This window comes from Drosophila subobscura, chromosome O (assembly GCF_008121235.1).
Source record: "Drosophila subobscura isolate 14011-0131.10 chromosome O, UCBerk_Dsub_1.0, whole genome shotgun sequence".
In the NCBI taxonomy this organism is placed as follows: domain Eukaryota; kingdom Metazoa; phylum Arthropoda; class Insecta; order Diptera; family Drosophilidae; genus Drosophila; species Drosophila subobscura.
Window position 1 is genome coordinate 1,769,996 of NC_048533.1, and position 17,176 is coordinate 1,787,171.

General features: G+C 48.2%; 1 protein-coding gene across 2 annotated transcripts in view; it reads right to left on the minus strand.

Moving 5' to 3' along the window:
* The window catches only part of LOC117897796, a 28,142-nt gene that overhangs the window by 4,713 nt on the left and 6,253 nt on the right, over positions 1 to 17,176 (minus strand). Inside the window, exons 1-3 of one of the 2 annotated variants that reach the window (XM_034806846.1) lie at positions 6,250 to 6,582; positions 1,684 to 1,812; positions 1,227 to 1,600 (exon numbers count right to left, since the gene is read on the minus strand). In XM_034806846.1, coding sequence (XP_034662737.1) covers positions 1,227 to 1,600; positions 1,684 to 1,812; positions 6,250 to 6,358 — 612 coding nt within the window. In that variant the 5' untranslated portion in view covers positions 6,359 to 6,582. Of the gene's footprint in view, positions 1 to 1,226; positions 1,601 to 1,683; positions 1,813 to 6,249; positions 6,583 to 17,176 lie in introns of those variants that run through there. The other variant, XM_034806845.1, reaches the window with a different exon arrangement.

Genomic DNA, 17,176 nt, shown 5'->3' on the forward strand with positions numbered 1-17,176 from the left:
ATACTAGAGATGAAGAGACAAAGCGGATGCTATGGATAACGGATGTTAACTTGCCTGCAAGTTTCATAAACGAACCGTGGCAATTCTCTCCGTTATCATTTTGTGTTCAACTGTTTTGTTAAACTTATGAATTTAGCGATTAGGATTCGCACTTATTTGTAGGTTCTTTTCCGCTAATATTTACGCTTCTTGCATTGTTCGTTCGTCGAACAAATTGGTCGACCCTTGCTGGCATTGTGTATTGTAACACGCACAAATTTTCCCAATTGCTGCTCTTGGTGCAAATCGGTAAGCAAACCTTCAACAGTCGCAAAGAGATTATAGATCAATGCTTGCGTTTCAAACGGGTATACTTGGATATTGTTCTTGAAAGTACATAAAATTCACGATTAAAATAGGTGAATGGAAATATACTGCCCTAGCTGCAAACGGGTAAGTACATTGGAATTTCGACTGCTGCCATTGAAAGTCAATAAAAAGCAAGAGGAGAAGAGTACAAAATTTGGGAAAAACATCATCACGTCAGCACGTCACAAACAATGGTCGCCATGAAACAGAAAAGATGCGACAAATGATGTGCTGTGGTACTCAAATCAATCCGAGCTCTGCACTGGAAAACTTCTGTTTATGGTTGTCCGTCTAATGACAACCAAACGACATGTTGGCATTCCTGCAGGCACAGCGGGAGATGACGTGGGAGGTCCTGAGGTCCTTGGCTTGGCTCGACAGAAAGGCAACCTTTGGCCTACGTCAGTATGGAAGCAGTGTACAGTCCCAACCCCTCTGCCATCTTGCCATCTTGCCATCTTGGGCAGCTAACTAAAATTAAACCAAAAGAGTTTCAAGCTTTCCTCCATTGTTCTTTCTATTGTGGAATTTGCCCTGAACTTAAATTCGTATTGTCTGCTGCCTAGTCAGCGAATCAGCAGCCAACCCAATCGAACAAGGGAAATGGAAGCCGAAATGTTTAATGAATTGGAAGTGAAATTCGGAATGTAGAAAATTGCCTCGACAGACCAGCTAGACTGGCGCATTGACACGTGCAGCACACAAAGGAGGCGTAACCGTATCTGAGGCGACCTGGATAATCGGGTCCCGCCAAGATGCGGCGTCGTTTTCAAAGATTCTTGAATGTGATAAATGGGGAAAGTAACTAAGTAATTACATCTCAGATCATGAATAAACCAAACTGAATGGGAGAGCTGTAGTTTCTTGTTGACTCGTACCTGCAGAGCATTCGGCCACATGCAATTTTCTGGCGAATCATCACCCGTATCAGCGGGGCTTGGCAGCTCGCCTCCAGTGGAGGACTTGCCGGGATTTGCAGAGTTGACAGTGCTCCTGGAGTGCTCCAGCTCAGAGCCACTTGCACTTGCACTCGCACTTGTCCCAGTGCTGGTGAGCGCATCCAGTGCGGACGGCACGGCCATGACCATTCCGTAACCATAGCCGCCATAGCCGCCGTTTACGTAGCGATTGGCAGGAACTTTCTGTGAGGATGAGCCAAAGATGGATCCCCGGAGCAGGTGCCTTGCCTTGCCACGAATCTCGGAGGCGGCGGCTCCAGAAATGGGACACAGCTCCTCAATGGTATAGCCATCTGGAAGAAATTTAGGAGTCACACGGACATGTGCACTACGTTGAGTAAATGCGTCGAAAAGGTGTAGAACAATGTTGACTTACCTTTCGCCACGAACTTGTTGTACTGGGCAAATTCAATTGAAATGCTGGTGCCTCGTGGGCAGGCAATGGCCACCTGGTCCGAGTCACACGACGCCTTCTGATATGTGCGCAGCGTGGCTGAGAGTAGCGCTGTGGAACAAGTGATGTATGATATGAAATATCGCTGTGGCATAATTTTAAAGGCCCCATCATCTGATGGGGGTATGGAAGAGAAATATATATAGCCAAACAAGTGCAAGTCAGCTTCATTTGGGAGAGCAGAAGGGCCTTTTGCAGGGGGTTGGTTCCTTGTCCTTCATTGTTAGTCTGATGATATGAAAAACAAAGGACTAAATTGAAAAGGACCACCCGTCCTTGCATGCCAGAACTTTCCCCCAATTACAATGAAAGCAAGCGTCCTGGCCCTGGCCCTGCTCCTGGTCCTGGCCCGTAATAAACCCGCACTCCCGAGCCAAAGCTCTCCACCTGAGCAAACAACGCGGAGCACTCGTAGGTGTGGGAGGTGTGGAGGCTCGTATTGGAGCAGGGGAAATGAAGATAGCTTTATACAGAGGGCCACCGCCATGCCTTCTTCCGGTCTGGCATGTCGAACGAGGAGAGTGAACCGACCGAGGGCCAATGCCATTGTAAGAAACAGTAAGAGGGAAACACATTTTCGCAATTAAAAGTAAGTAGGGGCTGAGGGTTCCCTCGCCTTAAAGTTATCAACCAGCAAAAATTCTAAGAAAGTCCGTGTGGGCGAATCTTTAATTTGAATTTAATCTTTAAGTTTGCGCGAGTGTCTGATGTTTCCTTAACCGTATCCGCCGGAATGGGAGGCCTGGGTCTTAATTATGGTGCTGTCGAATACAGCGCGGATGGTGTACGTAGATGCAAAGAACGGTCCTCTAGGACCCAACACCCAAGCTTTGGAAAGCCCCTTCTTCCTGGGCACGTCAGTCGAGTTGAAAACAGAACTTTAAAAGCGTTTTCGCCCCAAGAAAGGTGTCGGGTGAAGTCTCCTGTTAATTCGGACAGCATGAGGATATTTATCGCTGCAGACTCATCTGCTGCATCGCATACTGGTGTCTTTGAACCGCTAAGACCCTGCAGCAGGATTCCCATTTAAAGCATCGCCAATGTCCACCTAATTGAAAGGGTTGCGGAAAAGGCTGCTGCATTACAAGAGCACACGAAATGGCGTAAAACACACATCCATCAGCTGTGGGGCTGGACCGCGGGGCGGCGGACATGCCAGAATAATGTAGCCGTTCGCTTCGTGTCCAGCGCTTTATCCCTAATGAGTTCGGTGAGTGCGCGAACGATTTGGTTTATTCCTGACGACTGTCCTGCCCCGGGCGTATGGGTGCCGTGCCGGCAACGACTGTGGCCCGAGTAAGGGTTGTGGGAGTCTGTGTGATTTATATGGTGAGTCGTAAATTATATTCAAATGCCGATCTCCCCCCACCCGTTAAAGGCGGGACGGACGTTTCTGTGGGCCGGAGGCTGGGCACTTGTCCAGCCACCCACAGTTTTGGGGCCGTTCGTAATTATTTCTTCGGGTAAATGCGGCAATGGGCACAGGGACAATCAGGACTATGGTCCTCGTGCATTGTGTGAATGGTTTTGCAGGCAGAGGTTGATACCTCGATGATATCAACAACTAATCAGAGGGAAAGAGAAATGCTTGAGTTAACTTTCTCGTCCTTGAACTAGTTTCCTAAAGGTCTTGGTGGTCGCCAGCATTGTAGAAATCCCCAAAGTTTTTATTGAAGCCGTTTCAGCAAAGTAATCGAGTCGCTCTGGTTCGAAGCGCCATAAACTTTTGGCTTCGCTTGGCCATAAAATCTGTGTGCTGTGTGCTGTGTGCTGTTGGTGCCTCAACTCCCAGAGATCACGTGCCGCAGCTGCCGCCGGAGAGGTGCACATTTTAAAGCGACAGTGTTTGCCGCCGGAGGTTTCAACTGAAACGAAAAACAATAAGAATAACGAAAAGTCCCTGTGACCTTGCTGCTACCCACCCCTAGCCACACACCACCCACCCATGTGGGATGTGAATGTGAATGTGGGTGGGTCTGCCTGTTGTTCGGAAGTACGTACAAGCACGTGAAGCTTTTGGGCGGTTGTGCAAAACTTTTTATTTGATTTGAAATTGAAAGCGACGCAGAAGGAGTCCCTCGCCAAGCCACGGGAATGGGGTCTTCTCCTCGAACCGCACTCATTGCGGGTAGCGGTGTCAACGATGATGTGGCTGTGGCTGGGAGGGGACTCCTCATTTACGTTTCGAACTGTCAGGGCATGAAATTTGTGTAAGCGATGGCATTACACTCTGAAGTTGCCATCTGTATCTTAACATATACGACTATATGAAAAATGGATGTCTGCGGCGGTACAAAGCCCCAAAGAGGGTTGCAGACTGGAAGGGGAGGGATCTCGGGCCGTTGTGCTCGTACTTGAATTATTTATAGCTCAGCCCCAGCTCCATGTAGTAGGAGTGGAAAGCGAAGTAAATCATGTTTACATGATTTAAAAAATGAATCTCAAATACATTCCGTTGCCATTCAGCAAGTGTAAGTGCTACAAATAAGCGGAACCATGCTGATTCTCAGCCAAATGCCAGGGCCAGAGTACGAGCAACGCAAACTGCAGTTGCCGGAAATTTAGATACATACATCAAGCGGAGCAGCAGCACACTTTTCGAGCGAAACGGCGAGCGAAAAGTAAATATTTGATGAGCAGTAAGTGCAATCGGGGCCCGGAGCCAGCTTAGCTGTACTCCCCCTCGCATTGACTTGAGTGCCAATAAACGAGCCGATATACGCGGGCAGTAGTCGTGGGACTACATTCGGATAGAGCCCACGCCGAGCGCCTTCCGAGCGAAACTCCTTTCAATCTTCAATGAGTTCCGAGCGGAACTTGCTCCTAAGCCAAACTAGTTTCTGGGAACTAGTTGGTCTCCGCGTCAGTGGACCCACTTAGCCCCATTTTGACTGTCACTGCGATTTGCTCTTGGTCTGCTGGCAGCACACAACAGAGCCGCTGGGACGGGGCTGTGGGCTGTGGGCCCCGATGTTCAATTCTATGTTCAGCAATCAACCGACCAGAGCAACGGGGCAAACTACGCTACGAGCAAGCAACTGTCATCGGGCGTTCCCGAGTCAATGGCGTAGAAGAAATTAATATGTTTTGATTTATCCCCATGTACTTTGTGCCCTCTGCGCCATTGCCGTTCACTCTGAGTTCGTCTGATTTCTTCTGGGGCTGCTCCTGTCGCTCTCCTCTCGGCCCCATGATCTATTCGGCCCCACCCGTCGCTGTCGCCGTTCGACTAAAGCGTTCGACAGAATGCGTCGCTTCCGGATTTTATTGACCCATTTTGCCCCGAACAATAAATGGCAATTCGCTTCTGTTGACACAGCCGTGCTGGCTGCCCATTTCATCCCATTTCAGCCAATAAAACTTGATATGTCACTGATATGCCGGCTCTCCTGCCCAGTTCTGTTCGGTGGCCCAACAAATCTAATTAAAGGAAATTTAATACCTATGTTCAGGCTTTCGGCCATCGACAAATGGAATCAATTCATTTCTGCGCATTTCGTATGTCAGCGTGGGGCAGCCACAGATTATTGTTATTAAAGGTTGGGGGACACACTTTACGCCCCATGCCCCAGTGGCAGTTAGATAATTATCATCAACGCGCGTTCTTTTGGTTCGTTTGTGAACGGATACCCATGCTGTTCCCATGCAAACTCCTTCTCTGCACAATGGATATGTTTCGAGAGCTGTGAACTTCGTGGGAAAGAAAGCGCACCGCCGAGTGTCGAGTTCGTACACTAAATGCGAGAGGAACACAAAGGGAAAAGGGAAAGGCAGAGGGATGTAAATGTAGTCAGGACTGTGGCATTACTTGTCCTTTTGTGCTGTGCTGTGCTGGCTGACTGTTTTTATTCTACGATACAAAGCTTATGACATTTTACGAGCTTTTTTAATACTTTGTTGAAACTTTGCGCTGGCCGCTGTTGCGCTGTGGTCCCACCACCATGCACAGTCGCTGCAGATACTTATCCATCTTTGTGCTCGGAACTTGTAGGAGCCAGCACAAAATTTATGAGCGTGTTTTGTCCTGTGCAAATATAGGAGCCCGTATACCTCCACGCCTAAACGCGCACACTCGGACGCAAAGTTTTTGGCTATCTGCCACCGAAGGACTCATAAGCACTTCCCGCTGCTGGCGCCTAGGAATATGTGTATGCCGCAGGTCTGCGCTGATGACTGTGAATGCTTGACACGTCAGCAGAGCTCTTGTGAACAGCTGGGATTAGTCGGCGTCCTCCCAAGCTTTTCCTCTGACCAAAAATCAGCAGCCAACCGTCCCGTCCTGTTGCTGTTTGTGGACTCCGAGCAGAGCGAAGCGCCTCTTACCCAGCCCAAATATTAAACGAATGCTACCCGGATTATCTCAGCTGATACCGAGTTTACTACCAAATACTCAGCGTCGTGCAGCTGTTGGACAGGTAAATTGATATTCAACAAACCTACTAAATGTACCATGAAATGAATGTGAATTTGAAACAAAATAACTCTTACCCAGCGGATCAATGCGGAATATGACCTCCCCATTGGCGTTGGCATTGGCACCCGCGCTGAGAATGAACAGAAAGGACAGCATCAAGCTCTGGGCCTGCGAGTAATCCATGCTCCGGCGGAGTGGCGAGCAGAGCGCGGGGGCAGATCGGCGGGCGACTGGAGAAGCGTTAGCCGGCGTCAGCGGTTCACGAGGGGAGCAGTCGCATCACAGTCGGTCGTCCAGCAAGCTCCCTGATGGCTGCCGACCACTCGATCTCGCATGGGCTCGTGTAGGAGATCGCAAGTCGATTGGTTTTATTCACTCTGCACTCTTTCAGATTTTCTTTTCAATTTTTCAACTTTTAACATTCGTTTTTTAACTTTCTCTGTGCTAAAAAGGCAAAGGACTCGACTCTCTTTAGTAATGGCACTGCAAGGCGTGGCCCGAGGCCAGCAACCTCGCCAATTCGCGGTCCCGTCCCGTCTCGTTCCACACTGATTCCGGTGCAGGTAATCGAATGGACCTAAAGCCTTTGCCCTCCCATTCCCCTGCCAGCGAGCAGCAGCATCGACTGAATCGATTTACCTTGGGACACCACTCCTCTCCTCTCTCCACTCTCCACTCTCCACTCTTCACTCTCCTCTATGGACCCATCGGCACGGCCATCAAAATTCATGCTCACGCATATGCAAATGAGCGGCATACAATTGGCGAGCAATAAAAAGTGTCAGCAAAATCGCCGACGGAAAAACTGTTCGCAATTGTCGACTGGCGACAGTTCAAGATAGCTGCCATTTTTCACACATTTAAGTTTCGCTTCTATCTTGTACGAAATGCTGTACGCAATGTACGGGCAATACCAGTTCCACTTTCGCTCTCCTGGCACTTCATAGCGTACGCCTCATGAGCGCATACCCTTATCATTCAGTGAATGAAAAGGAGCCACGTATCATCTTAAGAGTGGACGACACGGCTAATGATGCGCTCAAATGCTCTCATCTCATTTCTCATTTCTCATCTCTCATCCGAACTCCGAGCAGCATCAATCATACGGCGGATCAAGGGCAATTATGTAACTCGCCGACGGGCAGCAGCATCTGGAGAGATTACGAGTCCAACTGAACTTTTAATTAAAATGCCGTTTGACATGCGAACTGAGAACTGCTGCCACTTTCCTTTCTTGTTTCTTGTTTGGGCGAGTACGTCTATGGTCCGACTGCAACGAACGGCTCCCAGTTGGGAATAGGGTCGAAGCTGGACCAGGACGACCAGGGCGTTCGAGGAGGATAAAGGGCACTCGGGACTAAACTGCATGGGGAGCGAGCTGTGCAGTTTATGCCCATTCAGAATTGGAATGTTTAATTAACGCTGGATGACACATGTACTTGTCACCCGGACGACAACTGACAGCTGCCCAGTGGCGCTCTGATTGCCAAAGGCATGGAGGAGTTGCGGGGCGCTCGAAAATGCTATAAGGTATTAGGTAACAGTTGCACAGGCCCCATCGAGGGCACCAAATGTGTCTCTGAGTCTCTGGCTTAATCAATTTGGGGTATTTTATCTTCTAGTGAGCATTTGGGCTATGGCACATCAACTGGCAGCCATGCAAAGGCTTGCCGGGCCACAGAGACGTCTTCTACTTCTACTTGAAATTATTGTGGCACTCGTCGTCATTCGCTTGCATTAAGCAAATGAATGCATCCAGTCTCCTGGCAAGGAAGCAGCCTTAATTCTTCGGATTGCCAAGGCAGGGGTGTGGATTTCTCCGAGTGCAAGATGAGTCAAGAGGAATCCCTTAATGTTTGACATCATTCTGGAATAATTATTTGCTGCAAATCATTCGCTGCCAGCGTTGACTCCTCGCCATCATTGCTCCTCAATGAAATGACTTCATTTTGCCGGGAGGGCAATACGAGTATCTCCGAGTATCTTGGTTGTATCATTCAATTATCTTATCAGGGCAAAGCGCTGTGAGTGAACTTGAGCACCAGCCGCTCCAGCGCACTCGACAGTTGATTAATGATGCGATCCATGCCAACTTTTCTCTGCTTCCGATGTGTGCTGCATATGTAGATACACATATGTATTTAGTTCTTCGCAGCCATTTAACACGGTATGAACTAGGGCCTGGCCTGTTCGGACAAAGTCCTGGAGGGCTGTGGGTGGGGATGGTCTTCCAAATGCCTTTATTTGCACGCATTATGTGAAGAGAACACTTGAGAAAACGCTGGCAACAGCACTCAAAAGGAGAAAGCTCAAATGCGAATGAGGGAATGAGGGAGTGACATTCCGGGGGGAGAGGGACTCCGTAGGCATTACACAAGGTGCTCGACCACCTGCACCGATCAGGCTCTATCCACTGTAACAGCTCGAAATTCCGCGCTCGTTAAGTTCCTTTTTTTCTGTTTGTTAGTGTGTCGGGTAGGACATGGCTACGTGGCAGCCGTTTGTTGGGTTATCAAACTTTTTGGTGGCTTTTATGCACATTTGAATTTTTACTGCCGCCGGAATGCAAAGCACACACGCACTCAAAGGAATACCTCGCGTTCGGCCTGGCAAAGAGCACGTGCAAATTCGCAGTTGGCCACGGGGGAGCCGGCGGATCGCGGTCGGCTGTGGTTCGGCTGAGAGCAGCGCCGCCGAGCGTACGAGGTGCCAGATGGGCTCTTTCCTGTAGTTGAACTCCCGCTGTACACGTCCGCGCCGTTCGAGTGTCTTTTGGTTAGTGCGAATGGATGGCGGAGTCTGCGTCAGTTCGCCTCAGACCATAAAGCAACTATAAAGGGAGGTCTCGTCGGCAAAAATAAGGTAGTAAAGCGAGTGAAAAGTGCGAGTGAACGGGCTCTTGCTGTAAACTTCCGCATCGACAAGCAAACGAGCACTGAGAATTAGGAAAAGCAACGAGTAACTCTGCCACCGACGAGGCCTCCTTTATAGTTTCTTCATGTGCAGAACGAAGTGCTGTCGGCCGACGAAGCTTCTCGTGCAAGCTTCGAGGGGAAATACTCTCTTCGGGCTCCGACCATGCGCCAACAACGAAGAGAGGCTGAACGGCTGCCAAGAGAGCCGACTGGACCGCCGACAACATTGTCGGGACGGACCCTTGCGTCGGGTTGACGTGCTGGGAATCTGGGTCAGTGTGGCCGCCGCATCCTCAGCTCCATCCCCATCCCCATCCCCATCCAGCCTGTGTTTTGTCTCTGCCACAATCGGTGGCATTCGCAACCCGACTCTCAAAGTGGCGGCGTGCCTGCCGAATTTAATCGAATGTAACGTTTACAGTCAACTTAACACATCGACTCCCCATATCACAGTTAAACCTGTGGCCGACTCTAATTCCTACCAGCAGCTCGGTCAAATATTTACGTCTAGCTCGTATCGGGAGTAACTCGCCTCATAATCTGGTTAATCTCTGGCTAATGTTGACACCGCGCAACAACAACACCTTGGGCGAAACACGCACACACAACACACTGGACACCCTTTTCCATTCGTCGCTTGCTATTTTCTGAAGACTGCGACCTACTAGTTGGCACTGGCATAATTCTCACACAGCACACAGAAACATTAAGCAATGGTTCGATTTCAGTTGTTAGTCGCACTCCCCGTTCCATTCCATTCCATTCCATTCCAGGAGGGGGTACTGCACTGTTATTAGAAGGCTGTAATTGAATTGTTGGACAATCAGTGCCATCGAAATATCTAATAACACGTCCGATTCCAGCATAATCACTAAACATACTCGAAAGTATGAACGTATGTCTGAGCAGAAGCATACTTTTTCATTGGACATGTGCAAACTGGTGTGATGCTCTCGGAGCTGTACAAAAGTGATTTATGTAATGGTAATCCACAATAAGGCCAACACAAATGTTTTGCTAATGAATATGTGATGACACGAGTGAGCCGAAAATTAACATTGTACACAAACATACCCCACAATATCCGAATATTTTGCCAATTTATTATTGCTTGTAATTTGCGGGTACACATTTAATTAGGTTTGCCACCACACGGCCAGCCACAAACATTAGTGCCAAAAGCCAACCAACTTATTAGAAGAAATCAATATTTCTGAATGGAATACATTTTTTAGGCAAATGCAATTTTCACACTTTGAATGGCTAATTAGAATGGTGGCTAATTGCTGCGCCACCGATAAAAAAAGGTTGAGAATTGTCAGTTCCCAACTCGAATGTCCATGAAAGGTCGCAGCTGGCCATGCTGTCTCTTGAAATTGAGATACCCCAAGCAGCGAGCAGCCGCGAACCTGCAGACTAATGATATTATTCACGAGATTCTCTACTAGTAAATTACAATTTTGATTAATGGCAGCGAGGTATTTGGCAAGTGAGGGAGTTGCCAGCAGGGAAATGATGGTAAGTATAGTGAAATGAACACTAGAAAGTGGCAGAAAGTGCCACACTCAGCTGTGGTTGACGCGCAGATGGCTTACCATTCTGCTCCTACACTCTTCTTTATCAGCACCTCACATGTGCAGAGGTCGAAGCAGCGCCTGCCCCAACCGACCGAACACACTCGAAGGTGCATCGATGCAAACGCGTTTGAAAATACTTTCCTATTTCGCCCTGCCAAGACAGCTTGTTCTTCTTGTGAGCTGCGTTTATTTGTGTCTTCTTTGGTGTATACTGCGAGGATATTGGCGGAAAATGACATTTAAAATGCAATTAAAAAAGCCCTTAAAAACTTGGTTCATTTGCATTCAAGCATTCAGGTGACTGCATCTGCGGAGTCCTGGCACGGCCAACCCGCGGCAAAGGAATATTTATACATCCATACATAATGATGATATTCACTGCTAGCCGCAGGTGTAATCCTTGAAACGAGGACCCAGCCGATGCACACATACAAAGGTATGTACATACTTACATATGTACATCTGTGAACAAATAAGGCCAAAATTCCACATTTTCAGATCAGTTTAGGCTACCGGACAGCTCCGACCTTAGCAGACCATAAATCAAGAGCACTCTCTGTCCGGTGTATGTATGTACATATGTACATATGTATGTACATGTACATAGATACATATGTATGTATGTATGTATGTATCTCTGTTTTAAAAACTATCCCCCCTTGCGGTTGAATTGGTTGCTGCGGATGTGTTCATTTTCAGATTCTCGACTGGATTCGGCTCGCAAGTCCGTTTCCCACAATTTCGGAAAATTCGAGTTCGCAGCTTATCAGTGGCTGCAAACTGGTATTAACCAGGCCAGGAGCACTCGATTTCTTTCCCGTGGTAAAAAGAAGTACTGCTTGCTAAAGCAGTTAATTTCTAACAGAGTGTTTTGGGACAGTATAGCAAGCAGCGCATGCAGTATGGAGTAGGATACAATGTATGGCGTATAACTGATACAACCGTAAATATTACATAACTTGCAACATTTTTCCGCAACTTTCTGTCAGCATTTACTTCTCAGCATTCATATGTGAAAATCATGTTGCAACATTCTTCGGCAACATCTTCCTTGCAGCCTGTGCAACACCAAATTAGCAACATTATGGCGCCAGCCGTATAACAGAATCCTATTGGTGTTCAATGTATGGCAATAGCGTTATACTAAGTTTACCTACTGTTATATTTTCCATAATAAGAATATGACAAGAAGAAAGAATTATGGAATAAACGTCGTTGAATTTGAACGAATATATTTCATTTGTCAGCCAGTACTCAATGAGTATAATAGTGGTATATGACTTTAGCTCAGATGTATAACAGCATATAAAAAGACATACATGCATACATGCAAATTGCTTCCTTCTGTGCTCCCATCATCCTCTCTGCTAGAGGGTCAGGGACGAGGATCGAGATCTACTCAGAACGTACTCGATTGGTTGCCACACCTCGTAGATACATCACAGACACATTCTATTTATCCGCCCCACAAACGCGTCTGCGAGCGCGTACCTCAGCGCACTTTTAACGCTGAGAAGCTGAGAATCCCATCCCTATAGCCATTACACCCATCAATTCGACTTCTCGCCGACGTCTCTTCATCGGTTCCACCTTCACATTTACATATGCATGAATGTATGTATGTACATACATATGTATGTATGTATGTATGGATGTATGAGCCACGAACTTGAAAAGTTATTACTGCACCCAGGTGGAAAATTGCTTCTTTCTGCGTTGTTTCAATGGCGGGCTCGTGGTGCGGTACACATCCACACTCAGCACACAATATGCTGGGTCCCGTCCCTCCTCGTGGTTTCTGATTGCCGCTAATGAACGTAAAATTGAAATTCCAGCGATGGGCGCGGCTCTAACGCAAAAGCAGAGCTCAAATGTCGATTTTGTTGGACAGGGACACGTGAAACGTGCATTTGTATGTGTAATTGCATACGGGTATGTTTGCATGCACAACGCACGTTGTAACAGCAGACTGCGACTTACTGCGACTGAAGATGTACATATGTACATATGTTTTAGGAAGCGCTGTCAGTGAATCAAGTTGCAATATTTAGTCCTGTTGACCGTCTGCCGTTGCTGGCAGGCTGCTGGCTCTTAAATCCACATGCGATACTTCGGCGATTCACCTTTGAGCCACGACCCTTATGGCCGTGCCAATCAGAACCAAGAAACTGCAGCCCTGACAGCAACGGAGGTAGTTAGAGGGCGTATGGACCCTGGGACTGCGACTGAAGAAAAACTTTGGATGGGCAGTTCCCAGAAATGTGCTTGTTCCACTCCCAACCGGAACATTAGAGCTGCCTGTCAGCGTGTGGCGCTTCAGCATGTGCCTGCAACTTTTAGCGCCCCGTCCGTCCCGATACCTCCGTACCACCGTACCACCGACAGGAAGTGTCAAGCAGGCCTCACTCACTTAGTCCCACTGAGGTGCCCGGGCACTCCCACTCTGCTGCGGCAGGTACAACTTTTCGAAATTTGTTGGCGCAAAGCGAACTGGAGACAATGGGGGAGGAAGGCTAAAGGGTGTGGGACGGGACGCTCCCTGTCATCGGACATTTTGCTGACATGATTGTTGACGACTTCTTCAATCGCGGGGAAAGCCAAAGCAACGCACACATTTTTCCAGGGCGGCCAACCAACCCTTCTTCAGCGGTCCGATTGGAAGACGAAAGCCGAAAGTTGTACCGTAAAGTAGGTCGCTCGGCAGACCAGACAGAATTGGTAGCAGATTCCGGAACGAGGAAATTATTACTAGCGCTCCGCTGTGCTCTGAGCGCTGTGTGTAGGGCGACATTGACATTTCGTGTTGTCAAGTCAAAGACCTCAAAATATGTTAATGCTCGTGTGCACGCGCTCCCCTCTCGTGGCGTGTTATGCTGAGGTTCTGTCGGGTCCGACCAGATCAGATGCTCTGCGATGATTCATTGGAAATGGCCTGTCAAAATTCCAACTAACTGCATAGGAGGGGAGTGCTTGTTTATTTTTACACTGATGAGATTTTCATTTGAAACTAACACATTAATGTGGCATGGAAATGCCACTGCAAGTTCCCGGAATAGCTCTCGGGGAAAGAGGGTCCCTTTGTAAAAATGTTCAGACTGCATTTAAGCCCAAGCTTTAGTAAGTTCTTCAACAGGTGTCTTCGAGTAGTCCTCGGTAATGTCTTCTTTTTCTAGTCGGCTGCTTGAAACGTACCTGTGGATAAATGTGGACATGTCCATGTCCTATGTGTCCTATCAATCTATGTTTTGCATGGCGAAATAGTCCGTGGGGTAGGCGAGATAGACAGGGCCAGCTCGAGACAACGAAAACATTGATCAACGCACGCTAGAGCCCTTCAACGGCTTAGCATCCCTGGCCATCTGCAGAAGATTGCAAGCAGCCGCTTCGGCGACAGGGTGCTGACATACGAGACCAGTGTGGGTTCCAGGGCTTCGTTTTGGGACCCATGCTCTGGAACTCTATGTACAAAGGAGTCCTGAGACTACCGATGCCAGCCAACCAGCCAGCCACCAGCCTGGCGGGGACGACGGCGCAGACGACATCGCCATAGTGGTGGTGGCCAAGCACCTCGGTGCTCATATCGAGCCGGAGAGCGGTCGAGACAGCTAGTGTGCAGGTCGGTGGTCAAGTACCTGGGGGTGCTCATCGACACTCGCCTCCCCTGCAAGGAGCACTTGGAGTATGTGCACAGGAAGGCCAGCGCAACCGCAGGAGCGCTCTCGCGAATGCTTCTGAAAACCAGAGGCCCGAAGAAAGCAACGCGGCAGCTCCTGACGAGTGGCGTCTGTGCGTGGGATCCTGTACGCCGCGCCCGCGTGAAGGAAATCCGCGCAGGTAAAAGCTATAAGCGAGGCGTGGAGGCGACGTACAGGCTGTGCGCCTTATCGCGGATCACGTGCTCGTTTCGGACTGTGTCGGACGAAGCCGCGCTGGTCATCGCCGGGCAAGACCCACTCAGGGAAGGGAAGCTGCCGCCAGGAGGAGCAGCATCTTTAGATGGCAGACCCAGTGGGACGACGCACCCACAGGGCGTTGGGCCCACACCCTCATCCCAAAGCAGCAAGCCTGGATCGAGAGAAGCACGGCCAGGTGGATTTGTATCTCACCCAGGCGCTGAGTGGAAACGGCTGCTTTCGCAGGTAGCTCAAGTGCTAGTGGAGAATGCACAGCACGTCCTCTTCGATGCCGCCGGTTTGACCCCGAGCGTCAGCGCCTGGAGGCAGCAGGAGGGGCCAGGATCTCCACCGAAACCTTGGTGCCGATCATGTTGGCCGAGCCGAGGGTAATGGAAGCGGCCGCATGAAGAGAAGGCGGAATCAAGAGAGGGAGTAGGAGCCCACGCGCTTGCGAAGCAATGCTTTGCGGCAGTACCGCAATGGCTATTCCCTAACCATTCCCATACCATTCCCTAGCACGTTCCGCATTAATATTAATATGTATATATTATAATTATTATTACTAGAGTAAGATGGAGCACATAGAGGAAGAAAAGTCTAGGTAGAAGCGCGCAATAAGTGAATACAAAAAGAACTACAGGCAGCATCGTCTCGCATCAAAGAATTAAATAAAAGTCCTATCAGGGTTTTGTCATCTTTCGGACATGTTTGCGCTCCGTGTTAAGATGAGAGCTGTATTTCCTGTACCTTTCATATGATGCAATCACAAAATCTACTAAAATCGTACATATTTCAGGCCAAAAAATAATGCTCCTACGTATTTGGACTCCTAAATTTCCTTACAGGGTCATTGAGGTTTGACAAAAACTGTCTCCCCCACTCGTCATCGTATCGTAATAGATGTATGTACATACATACATATTATTATGGAAACATGTTTATTCATAGCCTGTGGATCCATGATTTCCACTTTCAGTTCGTCCCGGCCCGTTGCCCGGAAGCCCCATCCAGAGTGCGTTTGTAATTCACGCACTCACAATGCTTACTCCTCAGCATACAAAATGTTTGTTGGCTCTTCTGTCTGCATATATGTACATATGTATGCATGTACATATGCCTGTATGTATGTACAGATTAACATACATACATATGAACATATATGAAGGTTGGGTAAAAGGTGAGTGTCTATTGACTTCAGAGTACATTTACATGTTCATACATGTTCATACATATGCACATATGTTCATATGTGCATGTACATATGTACATACATACATACATAGTACATAAAATGTTGGTCTTATCTAATGCCGCGGCACAGAGCAATCAAAAGCGCGTTTTTGGCGAAACGTAAACGTTCTGAGTGTCACGATTACTATACCGGGTACTCGAAGAGTTAACAGGGTATATTGTACTTGTGGTCGGAGCAATGTGCGTAACTCATACAGTATATGTATATGTACATACATATGTATGTATATTCTTGATCAGCATCAATAGCCGAGTCTATGTCTGCCCGTCCGTCCGTCCGTTTTGATGAGCGCCTGGATATAGAGAGAACTCCGTAGAGAACGGCCATCTCTATCGGATCCCCGAATTAATACCGGCTCAGATCTTAGCTCAGTGGCGAGCTCAAAGGGCGAGTTGGTACGCGCAGTGACGTAGATGTAGACAGATGTGGAAAAATTCAAAAATGTAAAATTCGGAAAAGGTGCAGATGTACTGACTGAGTAGTCAGATATCCGCAATCATTCCAACTCACACGTCCAAACAGCCATATACTCGCATTGTATGTTGTGCACACTTACAAAGAGTGTGCCAGAGGGCTGCTTCGCGATGCATTGTTGCCAGGAGAATCGCCCAATTAGAAGGGAGAAGAGGACACTTTCTTCGTTTCGGAACTCCTCGTCACTAACAGCATGGAACGCAAACTCAGCCAATTAATACATGAGGATTGCAAAGGGGATTGAACGTTCGCGGGCAGAGTATAAAATCGAGATTCCTAAAGGTGAAATGGATGATGGTGACGGTGATGGAAACGGAAACCTCTTCTAAACTGGCCAATTGTATTTACCCCTCTGCTTCTGTCAATAACGTGCTTTACGGATGGGATGTCGCCAAATGCCTTGTGCGCTCGTGCCAGACCGGTGGAGGTCGCCAGCAAGACCGTCTATAGACGTGAAGGATGTTTTTTGGGAACGATTCGTGTAGCATGCAGGCGGATAAATGTGTATTCTGAGGAACGCGTGGAAACCTAACTTGGCATCCCCTGGAAGGGGATTGGACAATTCAAACGTCCAAACAGCCCCACGTCGAGCAGGAAGGCCATGCGTAATGTCATATTCTAATACTGCGTAGGAGAAGGGCGAATGGTAATTTGGCAAGTCAACACTTCGCGCTTCCATCGATTTGGCGGCAAATGTAAATGGGGAACCGTCTTAATGAACTCTCCCCTCCAGCGGCAGAGAAAATGGCAAATAACAACGCAAATAAATAAAAGATAAGAGCCATGAAGCCACCGTCCCAACAAAGGCAAGGGCATTGCCACCGTACCGAAGAAGCGAGAAAAGCATTTACGCAGGATTTCATCAACTCACAACAACAGGGCAACAT